Raw genomic sequence first — 23,852 nt, 5'->3', positions numbered from 1 at the left:
CCCGCGGCCGCACCTCCCCCCGCGCCTGGCCTCGGCCCTTCTCAGCATTGCCCTCCCCTGCTTGTTTCTCTCTCATGGATGGTTCTCTCTCTCCCCCTCCCTTCCTCTGTCTCTAAAATCAATAAAAACATACTCTTTAAAGAAAGAAAGACATGTAGCCTTTATTCTGACCAACGACATGCCCAGGTGCCAGGGCTGCCAATGATCAGTCTTTACCCCGCTCCACTTCTTTACCCACCTACCTAAATATTCTCATGAGTTCTTTTCAGGTGCAAACCTCACGAGCCCCCTCCTCAGAGAAGGCAGCCTCAGGCCTTCATGAACAGGGACGGGACGGGCAGGGGGGCTCTGCTCCGCTCCGCTGGCCAAGAGCTCCTCTGGGGCCAGAGGGGAATGAGGGGAGTGAGCCAGCAGACACCTGAACCCCGGCCTAGCCTCTCTCTGGCCTTTGGCCCTGTGTCTTCCGTAGCTTGGCCAAGGCAATCTGGTGCTCAAAGCTCTACCTATCTAGAAGGGACAGCTGCTGAAACAGGCAGCAAAGGGGGAGGGTTGCAGTTTGGACACAATGCTCTGACTCCTCTTGCTTCCAGTCTCTCTGGCTTCCTCCTTCCCACATGCGATGGTAGCAAACTCAGTTACAAAGCTCCCTACGGACACGGTGACAGCTGAGGAGCATGCAACGGGACCCAAGTGCTAGAACCATCTGTGGAGCTCACATCAGGGTAAGCAAGGCCCTCCCCATTCACATGAGCATCTTCCTAAGATAAATGTGCGCTAAGTTCTCTTCGGTGGCCCCACACCCTAGACCAATAGAGATGCAGAACACACAAGCCACCCTCCAAACGTTTAATCAACTGATGTCAGAAATCTCCGCACTCCTTCATGTCTCAACACAACATGGGGCGAGCCTGGATGTAGCCATCAGGGCACTGCCAGAGGCTGGCCACTCACAGGTGGTTCCACACTGGGGTACAGGGAACTTCTCCCCAGACAACTGAGCCCTGTGGAAATCACACTATGGCAGGGACAGGGGGACACCTCCCTCACTCTCTCTGGACAATCACCAAGCTGACTGGTTTGACCAACTGTCAGCTGAGAGCCCGAAACCACCCAGGTCTAAGGGTGTGCACCGCTGATGACGTCTCTTCCTTGGTAGACGTTCTCCAAGCTGTCCACGCAGCACCTGCTCCACCTGGCAGGTCAGCTGGCCCTCGAGCTGGCGCGGTTTCACCTCTCCCTCCCAGCAGTTGCAGGCAGGGGACTGGAGCACCAGGCCAGGACACTTTGGAGACTGCAGTCTTGCTTCTGCTCTCTGTTGCGTGGCTCTCCACGGGGTCAGTGGGTCCCAATGGGAATGTGAGGGCAGGGCGCTCAGGAGTGGGAAGTGGGATGAAAGGCCTCGGGGGTGACTCAGAAGCAGGAGGAGAGCGTGCTGTGGTGATCACAGGGTCACCAGGATGCCCAGGGGAATGATGAACAGCATTGGATACGCGGAGGCAGCCCGGCTCACCACAGCAGCTATCCATTTAGCATAGATAGCAGTGTCTGTATAAACGCCAGGCAAGTTTCCCTGACCGCAGTTGACGCTCCAGCTCACAATCCCCATCTGGACCCATGTGTCATTATACTGACAGACCAGGGGGCCCCCGGAATCTCCCTGGAGAAAGACAAAGAAACAAACTGCAGGACTGGGAGAACACCCAGGTCCAAGCAAACTGGTGGCCCTGCGTGGCACTGGGCAGACTCCACGCTGGGCCTTCCCCAGGCTCCCACCAGGCCCAGGTTCCTGTGCATATGAGAACCGAGGACTGAAAAGTTAATGGGAAAACTTTAATATCCTCCAAGGATATTATAACTGGTTACTTCCCAAACCGCAGTGGTTGTTAAACATTCTGAATATCACCCCTGAGAGCCCCCCAGGTTCTTTCATCTAGCCTAAAGTTTCTCTAGGGGTCCTCACCCATAGAGCCAGCTCCCTCCATAGCATGAGCTCCACTCCCAGACACCCCAGAGCACGCCGAACTCTTCTTGTCCTTCCCTAAACCTGCTCTGGTGGCCCCACCACTAACCAGCTCAGCCAGAAACAGCCTCTCCCTCACCCCCACCCTCACAGCAGGCAGTCACCACGAACTGAGGATTCAACCTAAATACACCTCCTTCACCCACCCCCACTGCCCTGGGTCCTGCTCAGGATTCGACATCTTTCCCTAGCCTACAGTCCTGCCTGGCCAGCATCTAGAAACTTGGCACAGCATTCCAGGCTACACATATTCTGACTCCAACCCTCTTCTCTGTCCATAGTCGCCACCTCATTGCTCCAGACCTGCAAAATGTTCCCTAAACGTGGCAAGTCCCCTCGAACCTCTGAGTCACCCTCTCCCTACAATGCTGTTCTCCTCTTTCCAAGAGCTCCAAACGCTCATTCTCAAAGACCCGGCTCAAATGCCACCTATAGCCCTGCCTGTGTAGCTCAGTTGGTTGAGCACCATCCCACACACCGGGAGGTCACCAGTTGGGTTCCCAGTCAGGGCCCATGTCCGGGTTTTAGGGTCAATCGCCAGTAGGGGGCGTGCAGGAGGCAGCCGACCAATGTTTCTCATCAATGTTTCTCTCTCTCTCTCCCTTCCTCTCTCTGAAGTCAATAAAAAACATAAACATAAAAAAATGCCCCCTCTGCAGGGCTGCAGTTTGGTACAGAGGACAAACTGTGGGCCCAGGAGTCCTGCAGGCACTCACAGGGAGACCTTGAGCTAATTGATGCCTTCGGACCTCACCACACCTGTAGAATGGGCACGATGTCTGCTGTAGGGCCGTGATATGTCTCACTGAGCTAGTGTGGGTAACGCTCACACCGGCACAGTAAGTACCACAGAGGAGGTATACTCATATTCTTAGCATTACCTGTCCCCGTGTTCCCTACACCCTGGAGTGCCCCCAGGTAGCGAGGGCCGCTCCCTTTTGAAGGAACAGGCCGGGCCAGCTCAGAGGAGTCAGGAGGGGTTCTCGCCATGCATCTCCTTAACTAAGGGTGAGGGGGGGAGGTAGGACGTCACCCAGGCCCTGCCACTTGGGAATGAGGAAGCTTTGAGGGAACCACCATAATGCAGACGCAGAAAAGGGCCCATGAACTTACCTGACAAGAATCCTTTCCTGCACCTTTATAGCCACAGAGCATTCCTTCCAGAACCATATCCTCACTGGTTGGTATGGACATCTGGAGCAAATGATTACATGATTCAGAGCAGACGATGTATCGGTCGGTCTTCTGGAGAGTATTTGAAAGAAGTGGAGGGCCTACAAGCAAAGAAACTCAGCAGTGGGTGGAGCTGCATGGGTGGCCAGTAAGCCCCCAAGCACCAGGAACCACCTCGGAGAAGGCAGAACACTGGGTACTGTCCCCATTTGACACCAGAGGAAACTGAGGCCCAAAGCTGACATGGGGAGAGGAGGAGGTAGGAGCCAAAACCAAGACAGGAGAAGAAAGAATGGATCCGGACAGGAAGAGGCAAGGCCTTACCAGCCTGACACATGACAGCCAAGTGACTGTTGCTCTAGAAATAGAGACAGGTGCCCTGTGCCTTAGTAAAGTGTCTTTACTTTAGAGCAGGGTCACAGCCTCTTGGACAGGAAGTGCCCCAAAGATTCTAAATCCAGCCTCTCCCCAGAGATAGGAGGCCCTACAGCCTCCTCTGGCTCTGCCCACACCCCCAAGGACAGGAGTTCCCTACCCACCAAGGCAGGTACTTCGGTGAGGGACAGTTCTGACTGGCAGCTCATCACACCCTGAGTGGAAATCCACCCTGGAGAGCACATAGCCTCTGGCTCTGCCCCCAGGGAAAACCTAAAAATATCCCCAACCCAGCCAGGCACTGTTTCCCCACAAATCTGCCAAAGAAGACCTCACCTATGTATTTCTCCTCCTGACAGCAGCTCCAGTTCCCAGGACGGGCACTTTTTCTAAATGGCCCAATTTCTGGGCTCAAGCCAATCGTGAACCATTACCCTGCCTGTTGCTAAGCCGCTGCCCCCTTACCCGCCTGCCAGGCAGTCCGCCTCGCCGCCCTTCCCTTTCATCTTCTTGCCTAGTCCAGGGGAAAGGCTGCCTCCCTCTGCCCCAGTTTGCTTCCTGCCTCGCAGTCTCACCAAATTCTTCTTTCCTGCCCCATCCGGTCACCCAGCACCTGGCCCCATCTTCCACCTTGAAGGTCTCCTGAGGGATGCACACAGGCTGGATGGTCATCGTGAACTTTACAGGGTAGACAAGCTGGAGCAGGGCAAGGTCATGTCGAATGGCTCCACGTGTCGAGAACTGAGGGTAGCTAACGATTTTTTTGACGGGCACAACCACACTCATGACTGTCTCATAGACACTCAGATCTCCCATCTTGACACTGTACTGCTCACGGCTGTGGGAGAGAGGACATGCCCCTCGTGGAGACCCTAGGACACATCCCCTGTGCCTTTTCCACACATTTCAGATGGTTCCCAGTCTGGCCCCAACCTCCTGCACCACGCTCTCTACCACCCTCTCGCCAAAAAACCCCTCCATGATCACTCTCAGGACTGGTTTGCTCGCCCAAACAATTGGTTCTGTTCGCCAAACTAGTATTCCAGAGAACAAGACCGCCAATGCGGGCCCCTCCCGCTTTCACTGTGCGTGCTTTGGGTTTGGGTTTGGTTTCTGCCAACCTGCCAGGGCAACAGAACTTAGTGGGTGTCTGAGGAGGGCAGGGCCAAGTCCCGAAGTCTCGCACCTCCACTCGCCACCCCTCACCTGAAAATACAGTGGCCGGCGGTCAGCACCCACTGCGGCGCGATGAGCGAGCCTCCACACACGTGGGTGCCGTTGACCCTCAGGCTCACCTGCCAGGGCCACTCGCCTTCTTTGACATCCGTGCCTACCAGGAATTGCATGAGCACTCGGCCGCACTCTGCAGGGAAGAGTAGGAAGAAGTCCCTCAAAGAAACAGGGCCTGTCTCCCCTGAGCCCCAGGGGTCCCAGGAGAGCAACAGGCGCCCCTCCTCCAGAAGGCCATGTCCTCTGAGTCCCCAGGCCATGTACCCCCAGGCCTCCCAAGGTCAAAGTGTGTCCTCCTGAGACTCCTCAGGCAGAGCTGCGCTCAACCAGTCCCCCAAGGGCCGAGCCTGGTACCCCCAAACTCCCAGGGAGCATGGGGTCCCACTCTGGCACTCAGCTCTCTCCTGGTGACTCCCAACTCAAAAGTCACCTGGGACAAACTTCACCACCTTGAAGCCTCTCTCAGGCGCAGGGTCTTCTGGAATCTCTATAGGTGGCAGGTCCCAGAACCTCTCCCTGGGGTCCTGGCGGCCGCCCCCCGAGGTATTTAGAGACGGCAGCGCAGGCCCGCCCTGCGCCCCCTCCCCTCCCGCCTGGGCCTCGGGGAGCCCCGGCTGATGGAGCAGGAGCAGGAGCAGGAGCCAGACCAGGGGGCCCAGGGCGCGGGCGCCGCTGCGGGGGCCGCCCCGTAACGCCATGGGCACCCGGTGGCGCCCCCTCGCGGCCGCTGCGCCCCGCCCCGCTGTTGCGGGAATCAGCCGGGCGCCTCGCGCGGGTCACCTGGGGTCAGGGCTGTTGGCACCGCAACTCCCCGCCCACGCCTGGCCTAGGCCTTTCTCGGCCTTTCCCTCCCTACGTGTTTGCAATAAAAATTTCAACTCCTTAACATAAACGTTGCACTTAACGTTACTAGCCACTAGTTAGATATAATAGTGCTACCTTTAAAAAAAAAAAAAGCCCAGCCCGCGTGGCTCAGCGGTTGAGCACAGACCCAGGACCCAGGAGGCCAGGGCTGGATTCTGGTCGGGGCACAGGCCCGGGCTGGGGCTGCAGGCAGCCGATCAATGACTCTCTCATCTCCGATGTTTTTATCTCTCTCTCTCCATCTCCCTTCCTCTCTCTGAAATCTTAAATCCACACCCACATGAAAAGAGCCATTAGTAAAACGCAAATTAAAACTCCAGTGAGGTATCACTGTGCACCCAACAGACTATCAAAAATTAAAAATAGTGACAACGCCAAATACTGACAGGGACCCAGAGATGCCGGATCATTCATACATTGTGGTAGGAATGTAAAATATTACAGCCTCTCTGGAAAACAGATTGGCGGTTTCTTAAAAAATAAAATATGCAATTACCATATGACCCAATAATTGCACTCCTGGGCATCTATCCCAGAGAAATAAAGATTTATGTTCACACACACAAAAAAATAACTGTTCAAATGTTTATAGTAGCTAAATTCATAATACAGTAGTTCCCCCTTATCCACGGTTTCGCTTTCTGCGGTTTCAGTTACCCATGGTCAACTGTGGTCCAAAAATATTAAATGGAAAATTCCAGAAATAAACAATTCCTAAGTTTTAAATGTCCCTCCGTTCTGAGTAGCATGATGAAATCTCACGCTGGCCTGCTCTGTCCTGCCAGGTACGTGAATCATCCCTTTGTCCAGCGTCCCCACACTCAATACGCTCCCACCCACTAGTCACTTAGTAGCCATCTCCATTATGAGGTTGAGTGTCTCAGAGTTGCAGTGCTTGTGTTCAGGTCACCTTATTTTACTTGATGGCCCCAGAGCACAGGACTAGTGATGCTGGCAATTTGGATACACCAAAGAGAAGCTGTACAGTGCTTCCTCTAAGTAAAAAAGTGAGAAAGACCACATTCATGTAACTTTTATCTCGTTATATCATTACAGTTGTTCTTTTTCTATTACTAGTTATTGCTGTTCATCTCCTGCTGTGCCTAATTTATAAGTTAAACTTCATCATAGGTATATAGGTATAGGAAAAACATAGCACAGTGTACCCTTGAACAGAAACCAGTAATGGAACATAGAGACGTAGAAATAAAAAGGAATTTAGTCTTAACAAGAAATGACTTTAAAAACTTACATTCATGCCCTGGCCAGTGTGACTCAGTTACTTGGCGTGTCATTTCCTACACGAAAAGGTGGCAGGTTTGATTCCCAGTCCATCGCAGGTCTGGGAGTGTAAGGAAGCAATAGATTGATGTTTCTCTCTCACACTGATGTTTCTCTCTCTCTCTCTCTCCTCCTCTCTCTAAAAAAAAAAAAAAAAATTAAAAACATTAAAACAAAACTTATATTCATAACCACCCAGAAATAAAGCCCCAGAGAATACCAATTGAATTAGTTAGGATGAGGTTTTTCTATGAATAACTGAGACCGAAAATGACAGTGGCTTAATTATAAGTGCAGGTTATTTTTCTCTTGCATCAAGAGCTGTGATGTCAGCCCTACAAATTCTAGGGAGCCAACTTTCTTCTAAATTCCTGTTCCTTCTCCTGAGCGTGTTCCTCATGTCCCAAGATGGCTGTTCAAGCTCCAGGTACCATGTGTACATTCTAGCCAGGAGAGAAGGGAGAGATAAAGAAGGGCTTGTCCTCCTTCTAAGGGTATTTCCCAAAATTCATACCCAACATTTGTTTATATTTTATTGGCCAGAAGTTAGTGCCACGCTTAGATATATGGGAGGCTTATAAATGCAGCTTTGCCCGGCTGCTGTGGCTCGGTGGTTAAGTGTCAACCCATGAACCAGGAGGTCACCAGTTCAATTCCCTGGTCCGGGCACATGCCCGGGTTGTGGGCTCGATCCCCAGTAGGGGGCGTGCAGCAGGCAGCAGATGGACGTTCCTCTCTCATTGATGTTTCTGTCTCTCTCTCCCTCCCGCTCTAAAATCAATTTTAAAAAGAAAAAATGTAGTCTTTATTCTGTGTTTTGCGTAGCTTGCCCAAGGCAATCTGGTGCTCAGAGCTCTATATATCTAGAAGGGACAGCTGCTGAAACAGGCAGAAAAGGGGGGGGGGGAGCTGAAGTTTGGACACAATGCTCTGACTCCTCGTTTCCAGTCTCTCTGGCTTCCTCCTTCCCACATGTGACGGTAGCAAACTCAGTTACAAAGCTCCCTACGGACACGGTGACAGCTGAGGAGCACGCCAGGCAGTCTGCCTCCTTGTTCCTCCCTTTAGTCTTCTTCCCTAGTCTGGGCCTTTGCACTGGCTGTTCTCTCTGTCCCCAGACACTGCACTTTTCCTCGCCTCCTGGGTCTCTATCAGGGTCAGCAGACTTTTTATGTAAAGGCCAGCTAGTAAATATCTTAGGCTTGGTGGGCTAAGAGACAACATTGAGAATATAATGCAGGTACTTATATATACCAAGAGACAAAAGAAATTTCCACAAAATGCTCGTCGATGAAATGTGAAATATAACAAGAACTGAGGGCTGTTTTTCTGCTTTGTTTTTTGGTAACACTAGGTCAACTAAGGACAAGAACGGAATTCTTCTGTGAGGATAACATCAAAGTTAGTGCTCCCCATCATGGAACTGATGGCAAATGCTCTTCTGTAAAAACCATTCTCAGTTGGGGATGGTGAGCCAGATGTGATCTATACTCAAATGTCACCTCCTCAGTGAGGCCCTCCAGGACACCCTCTCAAAAACTGCCCCCCCCCCCCAAACGCTGCCCTCTCAATCCCCCTGTCCCTTCTCTGCAGCGCTTCTCACAATCTGACACACTACATCTCTTACTCCTACTTCTATTGGCCATCTTCCCCTTCCACATGTAAACTTGATGTGGGCAGGGTTTTGGTCTGTCTTGTCACTGCCCTATTCCCAGCGTCTGGAACATGCCTGGCACATAGTAGGCACTCAGTAAGCATCTGTCCAATGAATGAATGAATGAATGAATGAATGAATGAATGAATAGAATTGTAGTGAAGAGAGAATGTGTTCATACCTACAAGTGCTTACAACATTGCCTGGCACGCGCTGTGCTCAGTAAGTATCCGTCACTGTTACTTCCAGGAGGGACCCCAAGCATCTGGGAAATGCAGGCTCCAGAGCAAACAAAACCTTTCGGCCACCAGACGTGCGGCATCTCCTGCTTCCCCAAGCCCGCCCCGGGAAGCCCAGGGCCTGATCCCTGGCCCCGCAGCTCCGAGAGTCCCCTCCTCCGGGCCTCTGGAAATCACGGTTCCTGGGGCCCATGCGCCCCCTTCTCCGGGCCCCTCTAATCGCACAGCAGCCCCGTCCTGCGGTGGAGGAAATGAGAGGTGAGAGGCTGAGCAGGGGTAAAGCCGAGCCTGGGGCACACAACACGGCAGACGGACCGATGGCCAGGATCTGGGGTGAGCCAGCAGCTGGGCTGGGACCAGGAACCCGCGCCCCCCACTCCGCGGGCGGCTCGGCGAGGCGGGCGTCGGGCTCACCCGGGAGGCGCCCCGCCCCCTGGCGCGGGGCCAGCCGTCGTCCCCGTGAGGTCAGCCTCCGGCCCGCGATTTCGGGGAAATACCAGCCCCTGATTGAAACCAGGCGGCGGTCAGGCCCCCGCCGCTTTCCCAGTAGGAACTCGGGTGTTTGTTCCGAGACGAACAGGAGTGGGCGCGGCCTGGCGCGGGGCGCGCAGGCGGGCGCCCGAGCCGCGTACCTGGCCGCGGGTCCGCGCGCGCGGGGGTGGCGGACCCGGCGTCCCGACGTCTGGCGAGGGCAGCCTGCGGGGGGCACCGCACCCGGCACATCGACCGCGCCGGCCGGGCGGGGGGCGCGGACTGTGACCTGGAAGCCGCGCGGGGGCGGGCAGGGCAGCGTCGCCGAGACCCCCACGCGGCTCCACGCTCAGGCGGCGGGCGGGGCCTGGGAGGAAGCGGGCGGGGCGCGGGCCCGCCCCTTCCTGGGTGGGCAGCCCCCGCGCCGCCCCCGCCCCGTCCCTCCGAGCCGCCCGCGCGCCTCCGGGGTCCGCGCGGCGCCTGCAGGGGGCGCCCGAGCGCCGCCCGGCGCGCACCGGGCGCGGGCATCTGGAGCGAGTTAGGCCGGGCGGGCGGCGGGCGGCGGCGTGAGCTCATCCCGCCCGCCCGCTGCGGTTTCCCCGCGCGGCGAGGGGAACGGAGCACAGAAGCGCCGCCGCGGGCCGGCGGGGGCGGGGGCGGGGCCGGGCGGGAGCAGGGCCCCCCGGGATGCGGGTGTGCGCGGGGGCGGCAGTGTGTGTGTCGCTGGCGCGCCGCCCAGCGCGGGCTGAGCCCGGGGGGCAGCCGGTGTCGCCGTGTGTCACTGTGTGTCGTGGCTGGTGAGGGTGCGTCTGTCCCCATGGGGGAAACGCTGCGTGTAATAAGTTGCACACATCCCAGCGCATACTTCTCATTTTACGGAAAAGAAGGCCAAGCGCAGGGGAGGGGGAGAGCCGGGCGGGTGGCACGAGCTGGGACTGCGGGCTGCCCGACCTGAGCCCGTGTCCCAGGGTGTGTGCCAGCCCATGTGCTCCCCCGTGCTGGGGTCAGTGTTTGGGGCCCACCTCCCCTCCGCCCAGGCACAAACCTAGCTCCCTGGTCGCTGCTCCCCCACACCCACACCCCCATTCCTCAGGACCTCGGGCACTCCTCTTTTAGAAGGGAACAGACCCCTTGACAGCAGGGTCAGGGCCAACAGTGACACACACAGACCACATAGGAAGACACAGACACACACCTGGATACAGACTCGCACGTGGAGACACACACTGACACACATATGAAGGGACGCGCGCCTATTAGTGGGACTCGAGCCCGAAGAGCCAACAGGTGGTTTGCAAGGTGGTGGTGAGGCTGGGAGAGGTCTCTTGGTGAGATGCCTCCACCCTGCCAGGGTCAGGGAGCAAGAGGGGCTGGAGATCACTGGACCCCAAACCTTTAAGGCTCTGGCTCCCTGCAGTGGGCCCTGCAGGTGCTGCCCAGGGCATGAAGGGCCCCAGAGGCCCCAAGACTCCCAGGACCAGGAGCCAGAGTTGGGACATGGCACTGTGTGCATCGCCAGACACAGTGGGGAGCTGGGGCTGGAGCAGGTGCGTCTGAGCACCCAGGGCTCCCCCTACCCATCATGTTAGTCCTCACTTTGGACTCTCACCTCAGGGGCCTACCGTCCCAGTTTTGGGTAGCCATAGTTCCAGCTGTGCTGGAGACCTCAGGGTGGCCACCCAGAACCCACCTGCCTTTCTGGCTGGGCTCCAACTGACATGCCCCTGCCCTCCTTCCTTCACCCCACAGCTCGGTGGTGGCTCAGAGACAAGGATCCCGTCTGCAGGATGGGGCATCTGAGTCTATCACCCTTCCTGACCAGCATTTACTCTCAGGGCCCAAAGCACGTGTTGGCAGAGGGTTGACAGTGCTGGGCTTGCTAGGAATCTAGGCCTCCGTGTCCCCAAGGCATTGCCACCTGTGAGACGGAGAGGACAGCATGCCCTGGCTGGGCCTCCCCAGGGAATGTTAACTCTGAAGCGATGCGCATCTACCATAGCCACTGGAGTCCTCAGCTCCCAAGACACTGGGGCAAGCTGGGGGAGGGAGTTTTTAACTGGAATGACTCTGGTTTACATAACCAGAGCCTCCAAATTACTTAGCAAAACATGTTTGCTTTTTAATTAACATGTGCTTGAAAAACAATGGTTTTAATTAAAGTGGGTGGGGGAGAGAAAGGACGGTGGGGGAGAATAGTTCCAGGAGCTCCAAGACCCCGCCCAGACCTCTTAAAAATAAAGTGGGAGCCTTGCCTCCAGCTGGCAGAGGCTGGGAGGCAGGCCCCTGGGGAGCCCACCTGCCTCCACCCCTCTCCAGCACCCTTGCTGAGACTTGGCCTTTTTACTGACACGTTGACTCGCTTACCCACTGTTCCCTGGTCCCCTCTGGGAAGCAGTCTTTTGGGTAAATGAATGGGGGGTCCACCGGGGAGAGAAGAGAGAGGGAACAGCCTGAGTGAAGACCTGAGATTGGGGGTCTTGTTGGGGGAACATTAAGTTTACTGGGGAGGGAGAGACAAGGGGGGGAGGAGGTGACCCGTAAAAAAGCCAGGTCCCCCAGGCCGGTGGACTGGAAGGGCAGGGCTAGACCCGGGTGTCCAAGCCCCAGTGAGGTGGGGGGAAGGCTGAGCTGGGGCCAGGAACATAAGGTTGGAAGGGAGGTGATACTACCTGGGGCAGAGGGATTGGCAGAAGGAGGGGAGGGCAGTAGAGACTGGAGGCAGGGGGTGGCCTGGAGCCAGGGGGCTTACTGGTTGGTCAGAGGCTGATGGCCATGGCTGCAGGCTTGATCTGTCCAGCAGGGGTGGCATTGGCCCCATTGACCTACAAGCAGAGGCACCCACCCAGTGGGTGCTCAGTAAATGCTGGAGGAAGGGTGAGAATGAGGAGCTGCCCCTCCAAGGCAGCCACACTTTCTCCGCTCTCTGGCCTTTAGGGGCCAGCATGGGTCAGAGGTCAGCACTGAGTGGGACAGCACCCCGCCCCACACCCATACAGGCAAGGGGAGAGGAAACCTCTGGAGAGTGAGGGTGCCCCACAGGGGCTGAGTCAGGTGGCCCCAAAGCCCCAGCCCCCCGCAGCCCTGCCCAGGACGCTGTTTCTCATTAGAGGCCCTCTAGCCTCCCCCACCCCACATGAAACGTGCCTCCGGTACTTAATTCATTGTGCTCCGCCTGGGTGGGAGGCCCGCGGGTGATTTTTCCCCTGAGCTCAGACATTCCTCGCTTTATTCTCCACATTTCAAAGCAGCTGTCGCCTCCACCACCCTCCCCCAGTTGCAGCTCAGAGTCCAGAAGGGGCCTCTCCAGGGCTCAGAACACCAGAGGCTCTTACACCTCCATCCTGGCACAGGAGGGAAACTGAGGCTGAGATAGAGCCCCGGGGCACCTGCATGGTCCTCCTCTCTCAGCTACACCTGAACTTAGCTCCCCCCAAGCTTGGATCCACCTATGCCCCCATCACCCTCCTATAACACTGCCTCCCTCGCCCCTCAGGGCCACCTTCCACACAGGGGACCTCAGGAGTCCCCTCTACAATGCAGAGGGAGCCCTTGCCTCGCTTCTCCTGGAGCAGGTGCTAGGACAGTTTTCAGGGGCCCTGCCCTGCTCAGGGGCCTAACAAACTGAGCCCCCAACTGTGTCCGTGGTTGTACAGAGGGCAAGGCCCCCTAAGAAATAGGATGGTCACCCTGGCTGGCTTGGCTCAGTGGTTAGAGCCTCGGACTGAAGGGTCTCGGGTTCCATTCCAGTCAAGGGCACGTACCTCGGCTGCAGGCTCGATCCCGGGCCAGGTCAGGGCCCATGCGGGAGGCGACCAATCGCTGTGTCTCTCTCCCATCCATGTTTCTCTCCCCCTTCCACTCTCTCTGAAAGCGATGGAGAGTGTCCTCGGGTGATGATCAAAAAGACAAAACCGCAGGGTTAGAGCCCGCCGAGTGGACCACTGAGGGGCCAGGCCCAGGGAGAAGCAGGTCTAAGACCCAGTTTCGGAGTCTGGGGAACTAGAGCGGCCCTGGGCAGGTTTTTGTCTGACATCAGAGAGCTGCCCTGTCCAGCAGAGCTGCCTCGACAGAGGGCGAACTCCCTGTTGCTGGGGGTGTGCAAGCAAGTGGCAGCTGGTCAGACTTGCTCTGGAGAAGAGGTCAGCCCAGGTGTCTGACCAACTTAGAGGTCAGTCTGGGGCTGGCAGGTACAGTACCCCCTGCAGATGAGTGGGATTGGGGTCCTTCCTCGCTCGCTCAGGGCTGGCTAGACAGGTCTGGAAGCCAGGCCAAGGCACAAGGACAGAGGGCCGGAGCAGAACCTGGCAGAGGCGTTTTTTTCACTGGGTCACTGCAATGTCCTGGCACCTGGTGAAGCGCTAGGAGCACCACAGAGGTGTGATCACGTGGACTGATGAGTCACATGGGGCCTGACCAGGATCCTACTTAGAGGGTTGGGGGTAGAAAGCAGCCTGCAGGTGTCAGGGCCTCCACCTTGCCAGTAACTGCTTGTCCCGAGCATTCATCTGCACTGCCCCTGCCAACTCTCCTCTCCCCATGCCATCCCATCCTCTGTCAGTCATCACAGACGGAGCACAGCTGGCACCTGATAGTTACATGATGGTTGGATGGGTGGATGTACAGACAGGTGGACAACAGGGATGGATGGATGGATGGATGGATGGATGGATGGATGGATGGATGGATGGATGGATGGATGGATGGATGGATGAACTGGTTGATTCAAATGAATCTTGGGCCTGGAAAGGATCTACCCCATCCAAGGGTCCCTATCCAAGGCTTTGGGAAGATACTGATTGCAACAAACTTAAAAATTGACTTGTAAGGTCTTATTTTGCCAAATAACGACATGGAAAACAGCAGTCACCAGCTACCCTCACCACTGTTGTTTTGTAAACAAAGGATATTCTCAGGACCAAAAAAAAAAGTAGGCAGGATGTGATCTCAGGAGAAAGACAGGCCTTGAACATGCATAATGTGAGCTTCAGGGAAAACGCACAGTGGGCCTTACTTTTCTCTCGTGAAAACTCACGGGTTGGGCCCTGCGCCTTGGGGATCCCCAAGTGCTTCCTGTCTACCAGAGCAAGAACCCCTTCTGCAGCCTTCCTGATGAATTGGTTTGCTTCTGCTTACACACCCCTTGGAAGAGGGTTCTCACTACATATGCCAGTTAGCTGGGAGCTGGGAATGTTATTTTAGAGCACTTTTAAATGGCTTCTAAGCACCATGGAGGGGAGGGGAAGACACCAGGAAGGGAGTGAGATGGAAGAGGCGCTGAGGGGAGGGAAACAGATGCCTTAAACTCAAGGGCGCAAGAATTGTGGGGGGGGAGGGGTGATCATGTTCAGCTGGACCAAAGTATAAAAATCAGAAAATTGCCCAAGACCCGAGACTTCTCAGCGGGCACTGTCTCCCCATCTCTGGAGTTCCACAGTCTTCCAGCTGCCTGGCCCCATCCCCCCAACCCTCCAGAAAGCCCTTTGATGCAGCCATTCTCACCAAGGCCTCAGTGGATATGTGAGGTACCTGGACCCACAGGCTGGAGAAGGGAACAAAGATTGGAAGAAAACCGTGGAACCTCAGGCATCTTCAGCCAGGCTAGGGAGGAAGGGCCAGGCAGGGGCCCTTCCCAGCCCTGACTTTCTAGGCCCTTCCCTGTCCAAGGGGCCCCGGCTGCTGAGACCGGAGGGGCCTTGGGCGGCTGCCCGAGGAGCCTCGTGTATGCACACTCACTCACACTCCACATTCCAACTGTGCTCTGTCAGCATCTGGGCAAACCAGGATTGTGTGGCTTTGGGAGGGCGGGAACAAATAACCCCCAAACTGGGGCGAGGGCAGGCCTGGGGCTTGCTGGAAGGGACTTGGGAGAACCCCAGGGAGCCACTTCTGTGCTGGGGCACTGGGGGCAAGGTCTGGGGTTTTCCTGCTGTTCTCTGAAGTGACTGGGTGAGCACGCCCTGGGTGTCACTGGCCCTGTACCCAGGCAGGCTCATCCTTGCCCCCTCCCCTTAACCCTCCCCACCGCCCAAGGCCTGAGGACCAACAGCAGAGCACTCCACCCTGGCACCCCCCCCCCAGCACCCACTTATGCAAAACATGGGCTGCCTGTCACACTGCAGCCCAATTTCTTTTGCCCCTCGACCCCTCCCACCTCATCTCCACACCCCTCTAACTTCATACACTCCATTGCTTGGACCTTTTTACTCCAGCCCCTGATTTCTCTTAAGATCTTCATCAGCTTTCTGCCCACCCCTCTGCAGCTGAGTGCTTTGAGCCCTCGAGTCCAATTTCTCATACCCACAGTCTGATTTCTTTCCTTCTGGTGATCTGATAAGATTTCCCCCCAATACTTGATTTCTTCAAGACCCTGCCTGACTTCATCCTACCTCAGCCTGAATTTCTGGCCTTCTTGACCCCCCACTCAGTGCTCTCAGACCCACGTCCCAGGGGTGATGCAGCATCACTGTGGATAGTGCCTGGAGAGAAGATGCAGGTGTGGCAAGCTGCTAAGAGCCATGGGCGCCACTTCAGGGACATCAGAGCAGAGGAGGGACAGCTGGTTCTGGGGTCCTGAAGCTGAACTCTGTCCCTGGTTCCCAGTCCCCTGGTTGCCCCACTGACCCTCTGGCACAGGCTGGCCCAGGACTGGAGAGGTGACTATTCCTGCCACCTTACAGAGACCTCAGGGATCAGGCCTCAGGCCAGATGGGGGAAGTAAGACCCCAGACCAACCCCAACCTCACAGGACACATGACCTGGCAATTTGGGTATGGAGGGGACCAGGCTAACAGGAGGGCAAACCCCTTGACCCCTCCCATCGCTTCCCACCAGCCGCTGGGCCACAGGCCGGACCACCCTGCTTGAGGGGGGAGCTGGGACCAGTGTTTATGCAACTGTGGGGAGGCCACAGCCTGGCTGGCAGTGCCGCCCGCTCAGCACCAGCGCTGACTCGGCAGAGTCCCCAGCACGTACACACTCAGACACATGCACAGACAGGCACACACACACGGAGATAACACACTTGTGCGTATGCACAGACAAACGGGCACACACATACACAAGTGTTCACACATGGGCACTCACACTCACACTGTGGACAGACACACAAACACGCACAAACACAAGGAAATACGCAGCCACAGCAGGCAGGAAGATGCGGGTGTGAGCTGCTGGATAAGTGGTCTGGTCTCATGCCCTGGTGGGAAAACTCCAGCATCTCCTAGAGGCCCCGTAAGGCTGAGCCCCCACTGCCCGCAGGGCCATCGCTCCTACTCACCCATTGGACTGCCTGCCCTTCCCAGCTGCTCTGCCACACTCCCCAGGGTCACCTCCCCGGGACACTGCTGGCATTCAGGTCTTCATCTCAGCTCTGCTTCTGGGAAGCCCAGCCCTAGACACTCAGTGTCCCCTCTCATGTTTTGTTGTTGTTGTTGTTTCTTTTACAGAACTCCCCAGCCCCTGGCAACCACCAGTCTACTTTCTGTCTCTATGAATTTAACAACTCCAGGTCCCTCATTTAAGTGGAATCTTACAGAATATTGGTCCTTCCATGACTGGCATTTCATTAGCATAATACCCTCGAAGCTCATCTGTGGTGTAGCCTGAGTCCGAATTTCCTTCCTCTTTAAGGCTGAAAGCGACCCCATTATATGGATACACCATATTTTGTTCACCCATTCATCTGTTGACGGGCATCTGGATTGTTTCTACCTTTTGGCTACTGTGAATAATGCTGCACTGGACGTGGGTGTGTGAATATCTCTTCCAGTCCCTGCTTTCAATTCTCTTGGGTATGTGCTTAGAAGTGGAATTGCTGGGTCATATAGTAATTACTTTTTTAGTTTTGTGAGGAGCCTCCATGCCATTTTCCATAGCAGCTGCACCATCTCACAGACAGTGCTCTATATCAAGGGCCACAGCAGGGTTGCTGTCTCCAGAAGGGGAAAGGAGAGGGCAGAGCAGGGAGTGGGCACCCAGGCCTCTTCCAGTCCAGCCCTGCTCCTACCCCAGTGTCCCGGTGGGCGGGCTCACAGGGTGGGCACACCAGATGGGACAGTTTTGATTGGATGAGGTTCGATGGGGCGGTTTCGATCAGGTGAGCAGCGTTTCAAAAGGACTCTCTTTGTTTTGTCCAGGGCTCATTGGCCACATTTACAGAAGCCAACCAAAGGGCCACAGAGAGGGAAGAATGAACGGAAGGAGGGAGGGAGGGAGGGAGGGAGGGAGGGAGGGAGGGAGGGAGGGAGGGAGGGAGGGAGGCATCTATTCATGGGCCCAGGGGGCAGGGACAGAGATGCAGTCACAGGTACATGCAGCCTGGGGCAGGAGATGACAGCCATGCAGAGAGGTCTGCCGGGCCGCGCAGAGAGAGCTGGTGCAGGAGTCTCCCTGCGCTCCCCTCCTTCCCACAACTCCAGGCCACTGGTGTCAACATCACCAGCAGTCCCCAGCGTGGCCTCCCCCGGGCTCCCTGAGAGCAAAGGGGTCACAGGTTACGGTGAAGGGAGTCAGGTGAGGCAGCAGGAGTTGGTGAAGACGGGGAGGTGGGAGCAGGGATTCGGATGACAGAGGCACGAGGGGGACGGCAGGCTGAGGCCAGCAGAGGTGGCAGAAGTGGCAGCAGGTCTGGAAGGGGGTGGGGTCTCGCCTGGGGTGAGAGGTTCAGCTGGCCATGATGTGCTTCACAAATGCTGGAAAGGAGAGGAGGGTGAGTTGCAGGGGTTCGGCCTCCGGCAGCCGAGAGTGAGAGCCTAGGGTCCCCAGCCCCCCGAGAGGACCTCCTGCCCTCTGAGCCCACCTTCGTAGTTGATGCAGCCGTTGGAGTCCTCTTGCCCAGCCATCAATTTCTCCACCTCGTCTTCCGTCAGCCTCTCACCTGGCGGGGCGGGAGGCCGAGTGAGCACCGGCCAGAGATGCTAAGGGTGGGGCACACCAGGCCCCTCTGCACTGTGGCTTTGTCTCCCCAGTATCCTCACACCTTGTGTTGGCACGGCCGTCATGGCTCACAAGGCCTTCGCCATAACCCTCATTTCTGAGACCAGGAGAATCAGTGACAAGTCAAAAAGGGCAGGGCCTGGGGCGCAGGCCTAGTGCCCCTTCGAGCCTGAGCTCTGTCCATAACGGTGCCATCTTGGTCCTCAAGTCACCAGTGCATCCCTTCCTCTGTCCTCAAAAGGGCAAGTCATGCACTTTCCTGTCTGTGCTTTTGTGTGTGCTGGGCTGGTCCCCCCACTGGAATTTCAACTGCAGGTTCTCCCCCTGCCCAGCCACACACACACACACACACACACACACACACAGAACCCTAGAGACCAGCACAGGTCTGAGCACACAATAGGTGCTCAATAAACATTTACTGAAGGAAAAAGTCTCTTTTAGAAGGGGACAGCCAGGCACCTGACATTGGGGGTCAAGGCAGGCACGTGACCTACTTGGCCACTCAGATGACGTGGCTCAGGATCTTGACCTTGAGGCGATGAGCCTCAGGACGGAGTTGATCCTCCTGGATACTCCGCTTTGCCCCACCCCGAGCCCAGGGCTGTTCCCATCTCCCTTCGGTTCTGGGAGCTGCACCAACACACTTTCTTTATTCCCCACCTAAATCTAAATCCCCCACACTTCTGTTACGTGCCACACAGGGGCTGTGACTGTGTCACTCTCCATTTCCGTTGAGACACAGGCCTGGGGGAGGGCGACAAAGTGGTTTCTCCTAGGATGGCCCCACCCCCCAAGGAGGAGTGGGGTGGAGGGAGGCTGCCCTCACCCAGCGTGGCCAGCACATGACGGAGCTCGGCGCCCATGACCGTGCCATTGCCCTCCTTGTCGAAGACGCGCAGGCCCTCGACAAAGTCCTCATAGGTGCCCGTGTCCTTGTTCTTGGCAATATGTTGGAGCATGGGCAGGAACGTCTCAAAATCCATCATCTTAGTGTTGAGCTCTGTGGAGAGATGGCCCCAAGTCCCAGCAGACCCTTCCCCTGGGCCCTCCTGTGAGGAGCGATGGCCCCCACACTCTGCACCCAAGCCCTCTAAACCTGTCTGCCATTCACAAAGCACCGCGCCATCACCAGGCGCTTCACATGGGCCCAGACACCGTCCTTTACGCAGCCTTCGCTGTTCTCAAGGAGAGTGCGCTGTGGTGGCACCCCACGGACTCCGTCTAGCACCTCTTCTCCTTCGGGACATACTCCTTGCTAGAGTCATCTTCTTACAGACCCCACCCTCTTGCCACTAGAGGCCTTCCCTGGGACTTTTCAACCACTCCTCCTGGGGCAAAGCAGTCAACCCTCTCTGGCCAGTGTGGCAAGGGAAACTGGCCCTGACCCACAGAGAGAGATACCAAGGGGGCAAGGAGGGGCAGGGAGAGCCCCTGGTCGGCCCTCACACCAGCCACTGAAGCTAGTCTGCACTGTCATCAGTCCCCCGTGACCGGGAGGTCTGGTGCATCAGCATGGGGCCAGAGGGGACAGCAAACCAGCACTGCTAGTCACCTTGTCACCACCCCCTGAGACCAGCCTCAGTGTGCTCATCCAGACAATGGGGGGACAGTGCACAGCAGAGAGGTTCCCGTGTTGTCCCACCGCAGACGGCAGCCCACCCTGGTGGTCTCCCGGGGAACTGGCACTAATGGGGGGATCTCAGGCTGGGTGTCTGACCTTCCTGCTTTGGCTTCCCCAGGACTCGGAGCACCTCGGCCTGGGTGGGGTTCTGGCCCAGCGCCCGAAGGACGTCCCCGCACTGTCCGTATGTGATCTTCATCTCACACTTGGGGGTGCGGTCGAATAGCATGAAGGCTTCCTTGAACTCTGCCGGGAAAGGCCATGAGCTGTGGACACTCCCAGAGGGAGCCCACCCCACCCACCCACACCCCCTGATAGGACGCTCAGACTGGGGACCCCAGGCCAAACCCGGCAGCCCCCAAGGTCAAGACCCTCACTCACCTTCAATCTGCTCCGGGGTGAACTCAATCTGAAAGGAGACCCCAAAGATGCTGAGTGCCTCAACCCCTCAACTGTCCCAACCTGTCGCCATTCCAGCATTCCAGCTTCCATTGCCCAGGACCTGCTGCCGTCCACCTTGACACCCTCCTTCCTAGTGGGCACGACTGGCCACATGAGTGAGATGGGGGCTGATCTCAACAGGGTGTGTGTGTGTGTGTGTGTGATGTACATGCATGCATTCATGTGCATTCACACACATGTGTGTGCATGGTTCTGCTCCTCACAGAGCCCTCGGGGCTGGGCACTGTCACTCACATGGCCCTGCCTACCCCTGGGTCTTGCACACTCCCATCCATGAGGGGAGGGCAGCCCCCACCAGCAGGAGCCAGGGCGGTGCTGCTGAGGCGACCTGAGGTCAGAAGGCCTCCTGTGACCTGGTCTCCTCCTGGTCTCCCCCTCCTCACCCATACCAGTTCTATTTTTATCACTGCAGTCACTGGCCCCAAGGTCAAGGTCGCAGGATGGAGCTTGGGGGAGGGGAACATAACTGGCACCTCTCCCACTGCTGCTCCCTCGGGGGACCCCACCAATCTCCATAGTGCACACCAGTGAGAGGGACACCCTTCCTCTGCCACCCTGCATGGAGACCCCGTGGCCCCATGGCTCTCTCCCCACCAAGAAGCCTGCTGACCTGAAGTTCCTGGGCTCCTGGCAAAACCTCCCCCACTTCACCAGCCGGCCTGAGGGGGAGGGGTGAGGGCACATGAGGGGGTCTCACTGTTCCCCACTCTTGGAGAGGTGTGTGTGCCAACCTCAGATCTGGTGATACTGGACAATGGCACCATGGATCCAGAGTGGCCGGACCCTCACCAGGGGGCCTGTGGGACACAAGGCTGAGGCTTAAGGGGTGGTTGGAGGTCAGGCAGCCAACTCCAGGGTGCACTAGCTGTGAAAGGTTCCTGACAGCCTTCGAGAAGGGCTGCTGCCCGGTCCAGAGCTGAAAAAGCTAAGCCTCGGAGCAGGGAAGGGATTCGAACCCGTGTCTCGAGGGACATGATAGGCACCTCCAGGAGGTGCCCTCAAACAGGAGTTGAATCTGTGCAGAGGGGCTGGGAGGGCTCCGCCTCAGCCAGCAGCCTGGCTCAGTGGCTGGGAGCCAGCCAAGAACAGGGAACAGGCAGGATGCTGGGTGCGTGACGCTATGCAGATGCCACAGGTGGGAGTCACGGCTGCTCCTCCAAGTTTAGACTCTGAGAAAGACTCCTAGCTAGAGAAGGGCTCCTGGGACCATGGGTCACAGCTTGAGACCAGCTTCCTGCATGGCCTACCCAGCCTGTGCCTTAATTTCCCCACCTCAAAGCTGAGGCCCTCCCAGCTCTGGGGCTCAGGCACCTTGGCAGGGGTGAGCATGGCCCAGCCTGGGCAGGGGCCTCGCGTCCCCTGGTTCCACACCCTGTCTTCCTTAGGGGACTTGGCATGGACTTGAGACCCCATAGCTGGACAAGGAAGATCCCTGCCTGGCTGTAAAGTTGGGGTCAGGCGGCTCCAGGATCCCCCAAGGATGTGAGTGGGGTCCAGGGAGAAGGGCAAGGAACCGTCAGGTTCCAAAACCACCAAAAAGACATTCCCTTCAGCAGCACTGAGGGGGTCCTGCTGATGGCTGCCCGCCATCCCTCCCGCTGCAGGAGTGACCTCTGCACAGAAGCTTCCAGCATCAGCTCACTGCCTGCTTTCTGGAACCTGGTCTGTCTCTGGGTGGGTCCACTCTGGGGTCCACTTACCTGCCCTGCCCTTCCAGCCCGCCGAAACCCAGCTCCCACACCCACCTTGATCTTGGAGGCATCAAATTCGCTCTCCTTGGGGGGCTCAGGCCCAGGGGCAGCGGGAGCTGGAGCCGCCTTGGGGGCTGCCTTGGCCTCTTCCTTCTTGGGCTCTGGCTTTTTGGGGGCCATGGGGCTGTAAGCACAGAGAGGGACCTGGAGAGAGGAAGCAGAGGGCAGGGCAGGGCAGGGGAGCCTCGGGCCCCTGGCCTTTATCCTGCCTGGGCACCTCATGCCCCCAGCCCCACCCCTGCAGTGCACAATAGGGACAGGGCCATAAAAGGGCATTGGCCAGGCTCAGGGGCTATTTTGGGGCCTGGGGAGGGCATTGTTCAGGCTCAGGGACCGGTGGGGGGGAGGGAGGGCTGTCCATTCCTCCCAATCACCTGTTGAGGAGGGAGAGGGGGAGGGGCGGACAGAGGCAGCCGCTCAACACACGAGCACAGCGTCCAACGCACACGCGCAGGGCCCGCTGCCCCCAGCAGGTCAATACACGCAGCAGGTGCAGAAGGCTGCACCGAGTGTGTGTTGTGTGTTGCGTGTTGTGTGTTGTGTTAGGGGCAAAAGGTCTCGGATCGCCTAAGACACTTTTCGAGTTAAACTTCCCATCTGTGCACCAAATTCCCAGGTGCCTGTGTCTGTGCCTGCACAGAAGGGGAGGGGCTGTCTGGGTGTGTCTGTGCCTGTGTGCTGTCTCTGTGTGTGGGTGCGTGTGTTCTCTGTGTGCGTCTGGGTGCGTGTACGGGGCGGGCTCTGGGTATCTGTGGTGGGGGTGTGGATCTGTGTGTGTTCTCTGGGTGTCCTCAGGGGAGGGGTCTGTGTGTGCCGCATCTGCCTCTGTGTGGGGAGGCCGTGCTGTCTCTGTGTTGCTCTGGGTGTTTGTGTCTGGGTGTTTATGTGTTGGTGTGTGTGTCACGGCTCCCAGGCAGCTGCAGCCCCAGCCCTGAGTCTGAGGGCCTCCAGGAACATCCCTCGAGGGCAGTGGCCCAGCCCAGTTCACCAGCTAAGCAGCCCCTGCAGCCTTCATCAGCACCTGCCCGGCCCTGAGGCCCGTTTCTCGGTTTCACCCTAATCCTTCTTGCCTCTCTTCCATAGCCACCCCCCACGTCCCCACACATGGCGGGTCTGCTCCCCACCAGACCTTTGCACACGCTGTACCCTCTGCCTGAAGTGCCCTTGCCTCTCCTCTGCTAGGTACACTCAAGGCTTGGCCCCACTGCCCCCTCTTCCAAGAAGCTCTCTTGGATGCTGCTCCCAGTGCCCCATGTTCCCTCTGCCAACCTTTTTGGTGGGGGCCTTGGGACCATCTGCCTCTCTGAGGGACCCCAGGGGGTGGGTGAAGTTTGCCCCCTGCCGCCCAGCTCAGGATGCTCACCCCTACTTCCAGCCCCCAGCGTCCACCCTACAGTGCCCAGCCCTCGGCAGACAGCAGTGACGGAGGGAAGACTGGCTGGGCCACCATTTGGGGAGGTGGGGGAGGCAGGGAAGGCTGGGGTGGCCTGAAGCCCTCCCAGGCACAGAACGCTGAGAGTGGGGACAGCTTGCAAACACATTGGGCTCCATTCCTTGCCCAGCATCTGTGCCGGGAAGTGGGAAGGAGGTGTTCCTTGTGATTTTTAAGTGCCTGGAGCCTTTGATAGAAACTTCAGAGGCAGTGCCCCCCACCCCCAGGCCCCTGGAAATGTCCCTGGTGTGGAGCTGGGGCTGGAGCCAGAGGGGAGGATCCACCTGGCCTCTACCAGGGCGCCCCACTGCCACCTGCTGGGCCCCGGTCTCTCTCACCTGT

General features: G+C 57.4%; 2 protein-coding genes across 3 annotated transcripts; both read right to left on the bottom strand.

Annotated features, from left to right (window-relative positions):
• Positions 1-135: 135 nt before the first annotated feature.
• Positions 136-9,537, bottom strand: PRSS42 (Putative serine protease 42). Of its 2 annotated transcripts, XM_087824803.1 has the most exons (6): positions 9,469-9,537; positions 6,915-6,960; positions 4,775-4,931; positions 4,144-4,406; positions 3,134-3,294; positions 136-1,657 (listed from the first exon to the last, which is right to left on the bottom strand). In XM_087824803.1, exons 3-6 carry the CDS (start codon positions 4,912-4,914, stop codon positions 1,442-1,444), a joined length of 780 nt encoding a protein of 259 aa, XP_087680929.1. In that variant the 5' UTR covers positions 4,915-4,931; positions 6,915-6,960; positions 9,469-9,537; the 3' UTR covers positions 136-1,441. The 2 variants fall into 2 exon arrangements, with proteins under 2 accessions (XP_087680929.1, XP_087680928.1); XM_087824802.1 differs by lacking the exon at positions 9,469-9,537 and having other exon boundaries at positions 6,915-7,077.
• An 8,392-nt stretch (positions 9,538-17,929) lies between these two features.
• On the bottom strand, positions 17,930-22,198 carry MYL3 (myosin light chain 3). The gene is made up of 6 exons (XM_016202753.2): positions 22,073-22,198; positions 20,247-20,274; positions 19,962-20,111; positions 19,071-19,244; positions 18,105-18,182; positions 17,930-17,997 (listed from the first exon to the last, which is right to left on the bottom strand). The coding sequence occupies exons 1-6, from the start codon at positions 22,196-22,198 to the stop codon at positions 17,969-17,971; spliced, it is 585 nt and encodes a 194-aa protein (XP_016058239.2). The 3' UTR covers positions 17,930-17,968.
• Between the last annotated feature and the right edge of the window lie 1,654 nt (positions 22,199-23,852).

Source organism: Miniopterus natalensis, chromosome 15 (assembly GCF_054644295.1).
Source record: "Miniopterus natalensis isolate mMinNat1 chromosome 15, mMinNat1.hap1, whole genome shotgun sequence".
Lineage (NCBI taxonomy): Eukaryota > Metazoa > Chordata > Mammalia > Chiroptera > Miniopteridae > Miniopterus > Miniopterus natalensis.
Note: the sequence above shows the minus strand (reverse complement) of the source record. Positions and strands in the feature narration are given on the sequence as shown.

Excerpts from the sequence above, each read along its gene's own strand:
- PRSS42 (XM_087824803.1), bottom strand. The coding sequence starts at position 4,914 with ATGCAATTCCTGGTAGGCACGGATGTCAAAGAAGGCGAGTGGCCCTGG. Across the intron at positions 4,407-4,774 it reads GCCGGCCACTGTATTTTCAG|CCGTGAGCAGTACAGTGTCA; the intron begins GTGAGGGGTGGC and ends TCTCTCCCACAG. Across the intron at positions 1,658-3,133 it reads CAGGAAAGGATTCTTGTCAG|GGAGATTCCGGGGGCCCCCT; the intron begins GTAAGTTCATGG and ends GTCTTTCTCCAG.
- MYL3 (XM_016202753.2), bottom strand. The coding sequence starts at position 22,198 with ATGGCCCCCAAAAAGCCAGAGCCCAAGAAGGAAGAGGCCAAGGCAGCC. Across the intron at positions 20,275-22,072 it reads TTGATGCCTCCAAGATCAAG|ATTGAGTTCACCCCGGAGCA; the intron begins GTGGGTGTGGGA and ends GTCTCCTTTCAG. Across the intron at positions 17,998-18,104 it reads CGGCTGCATCAACTACGAAG|CATTTGTGAAGCACATCATG; the intron begins GTGGGCTCAGAG and ends TCTCCTTTCCAG.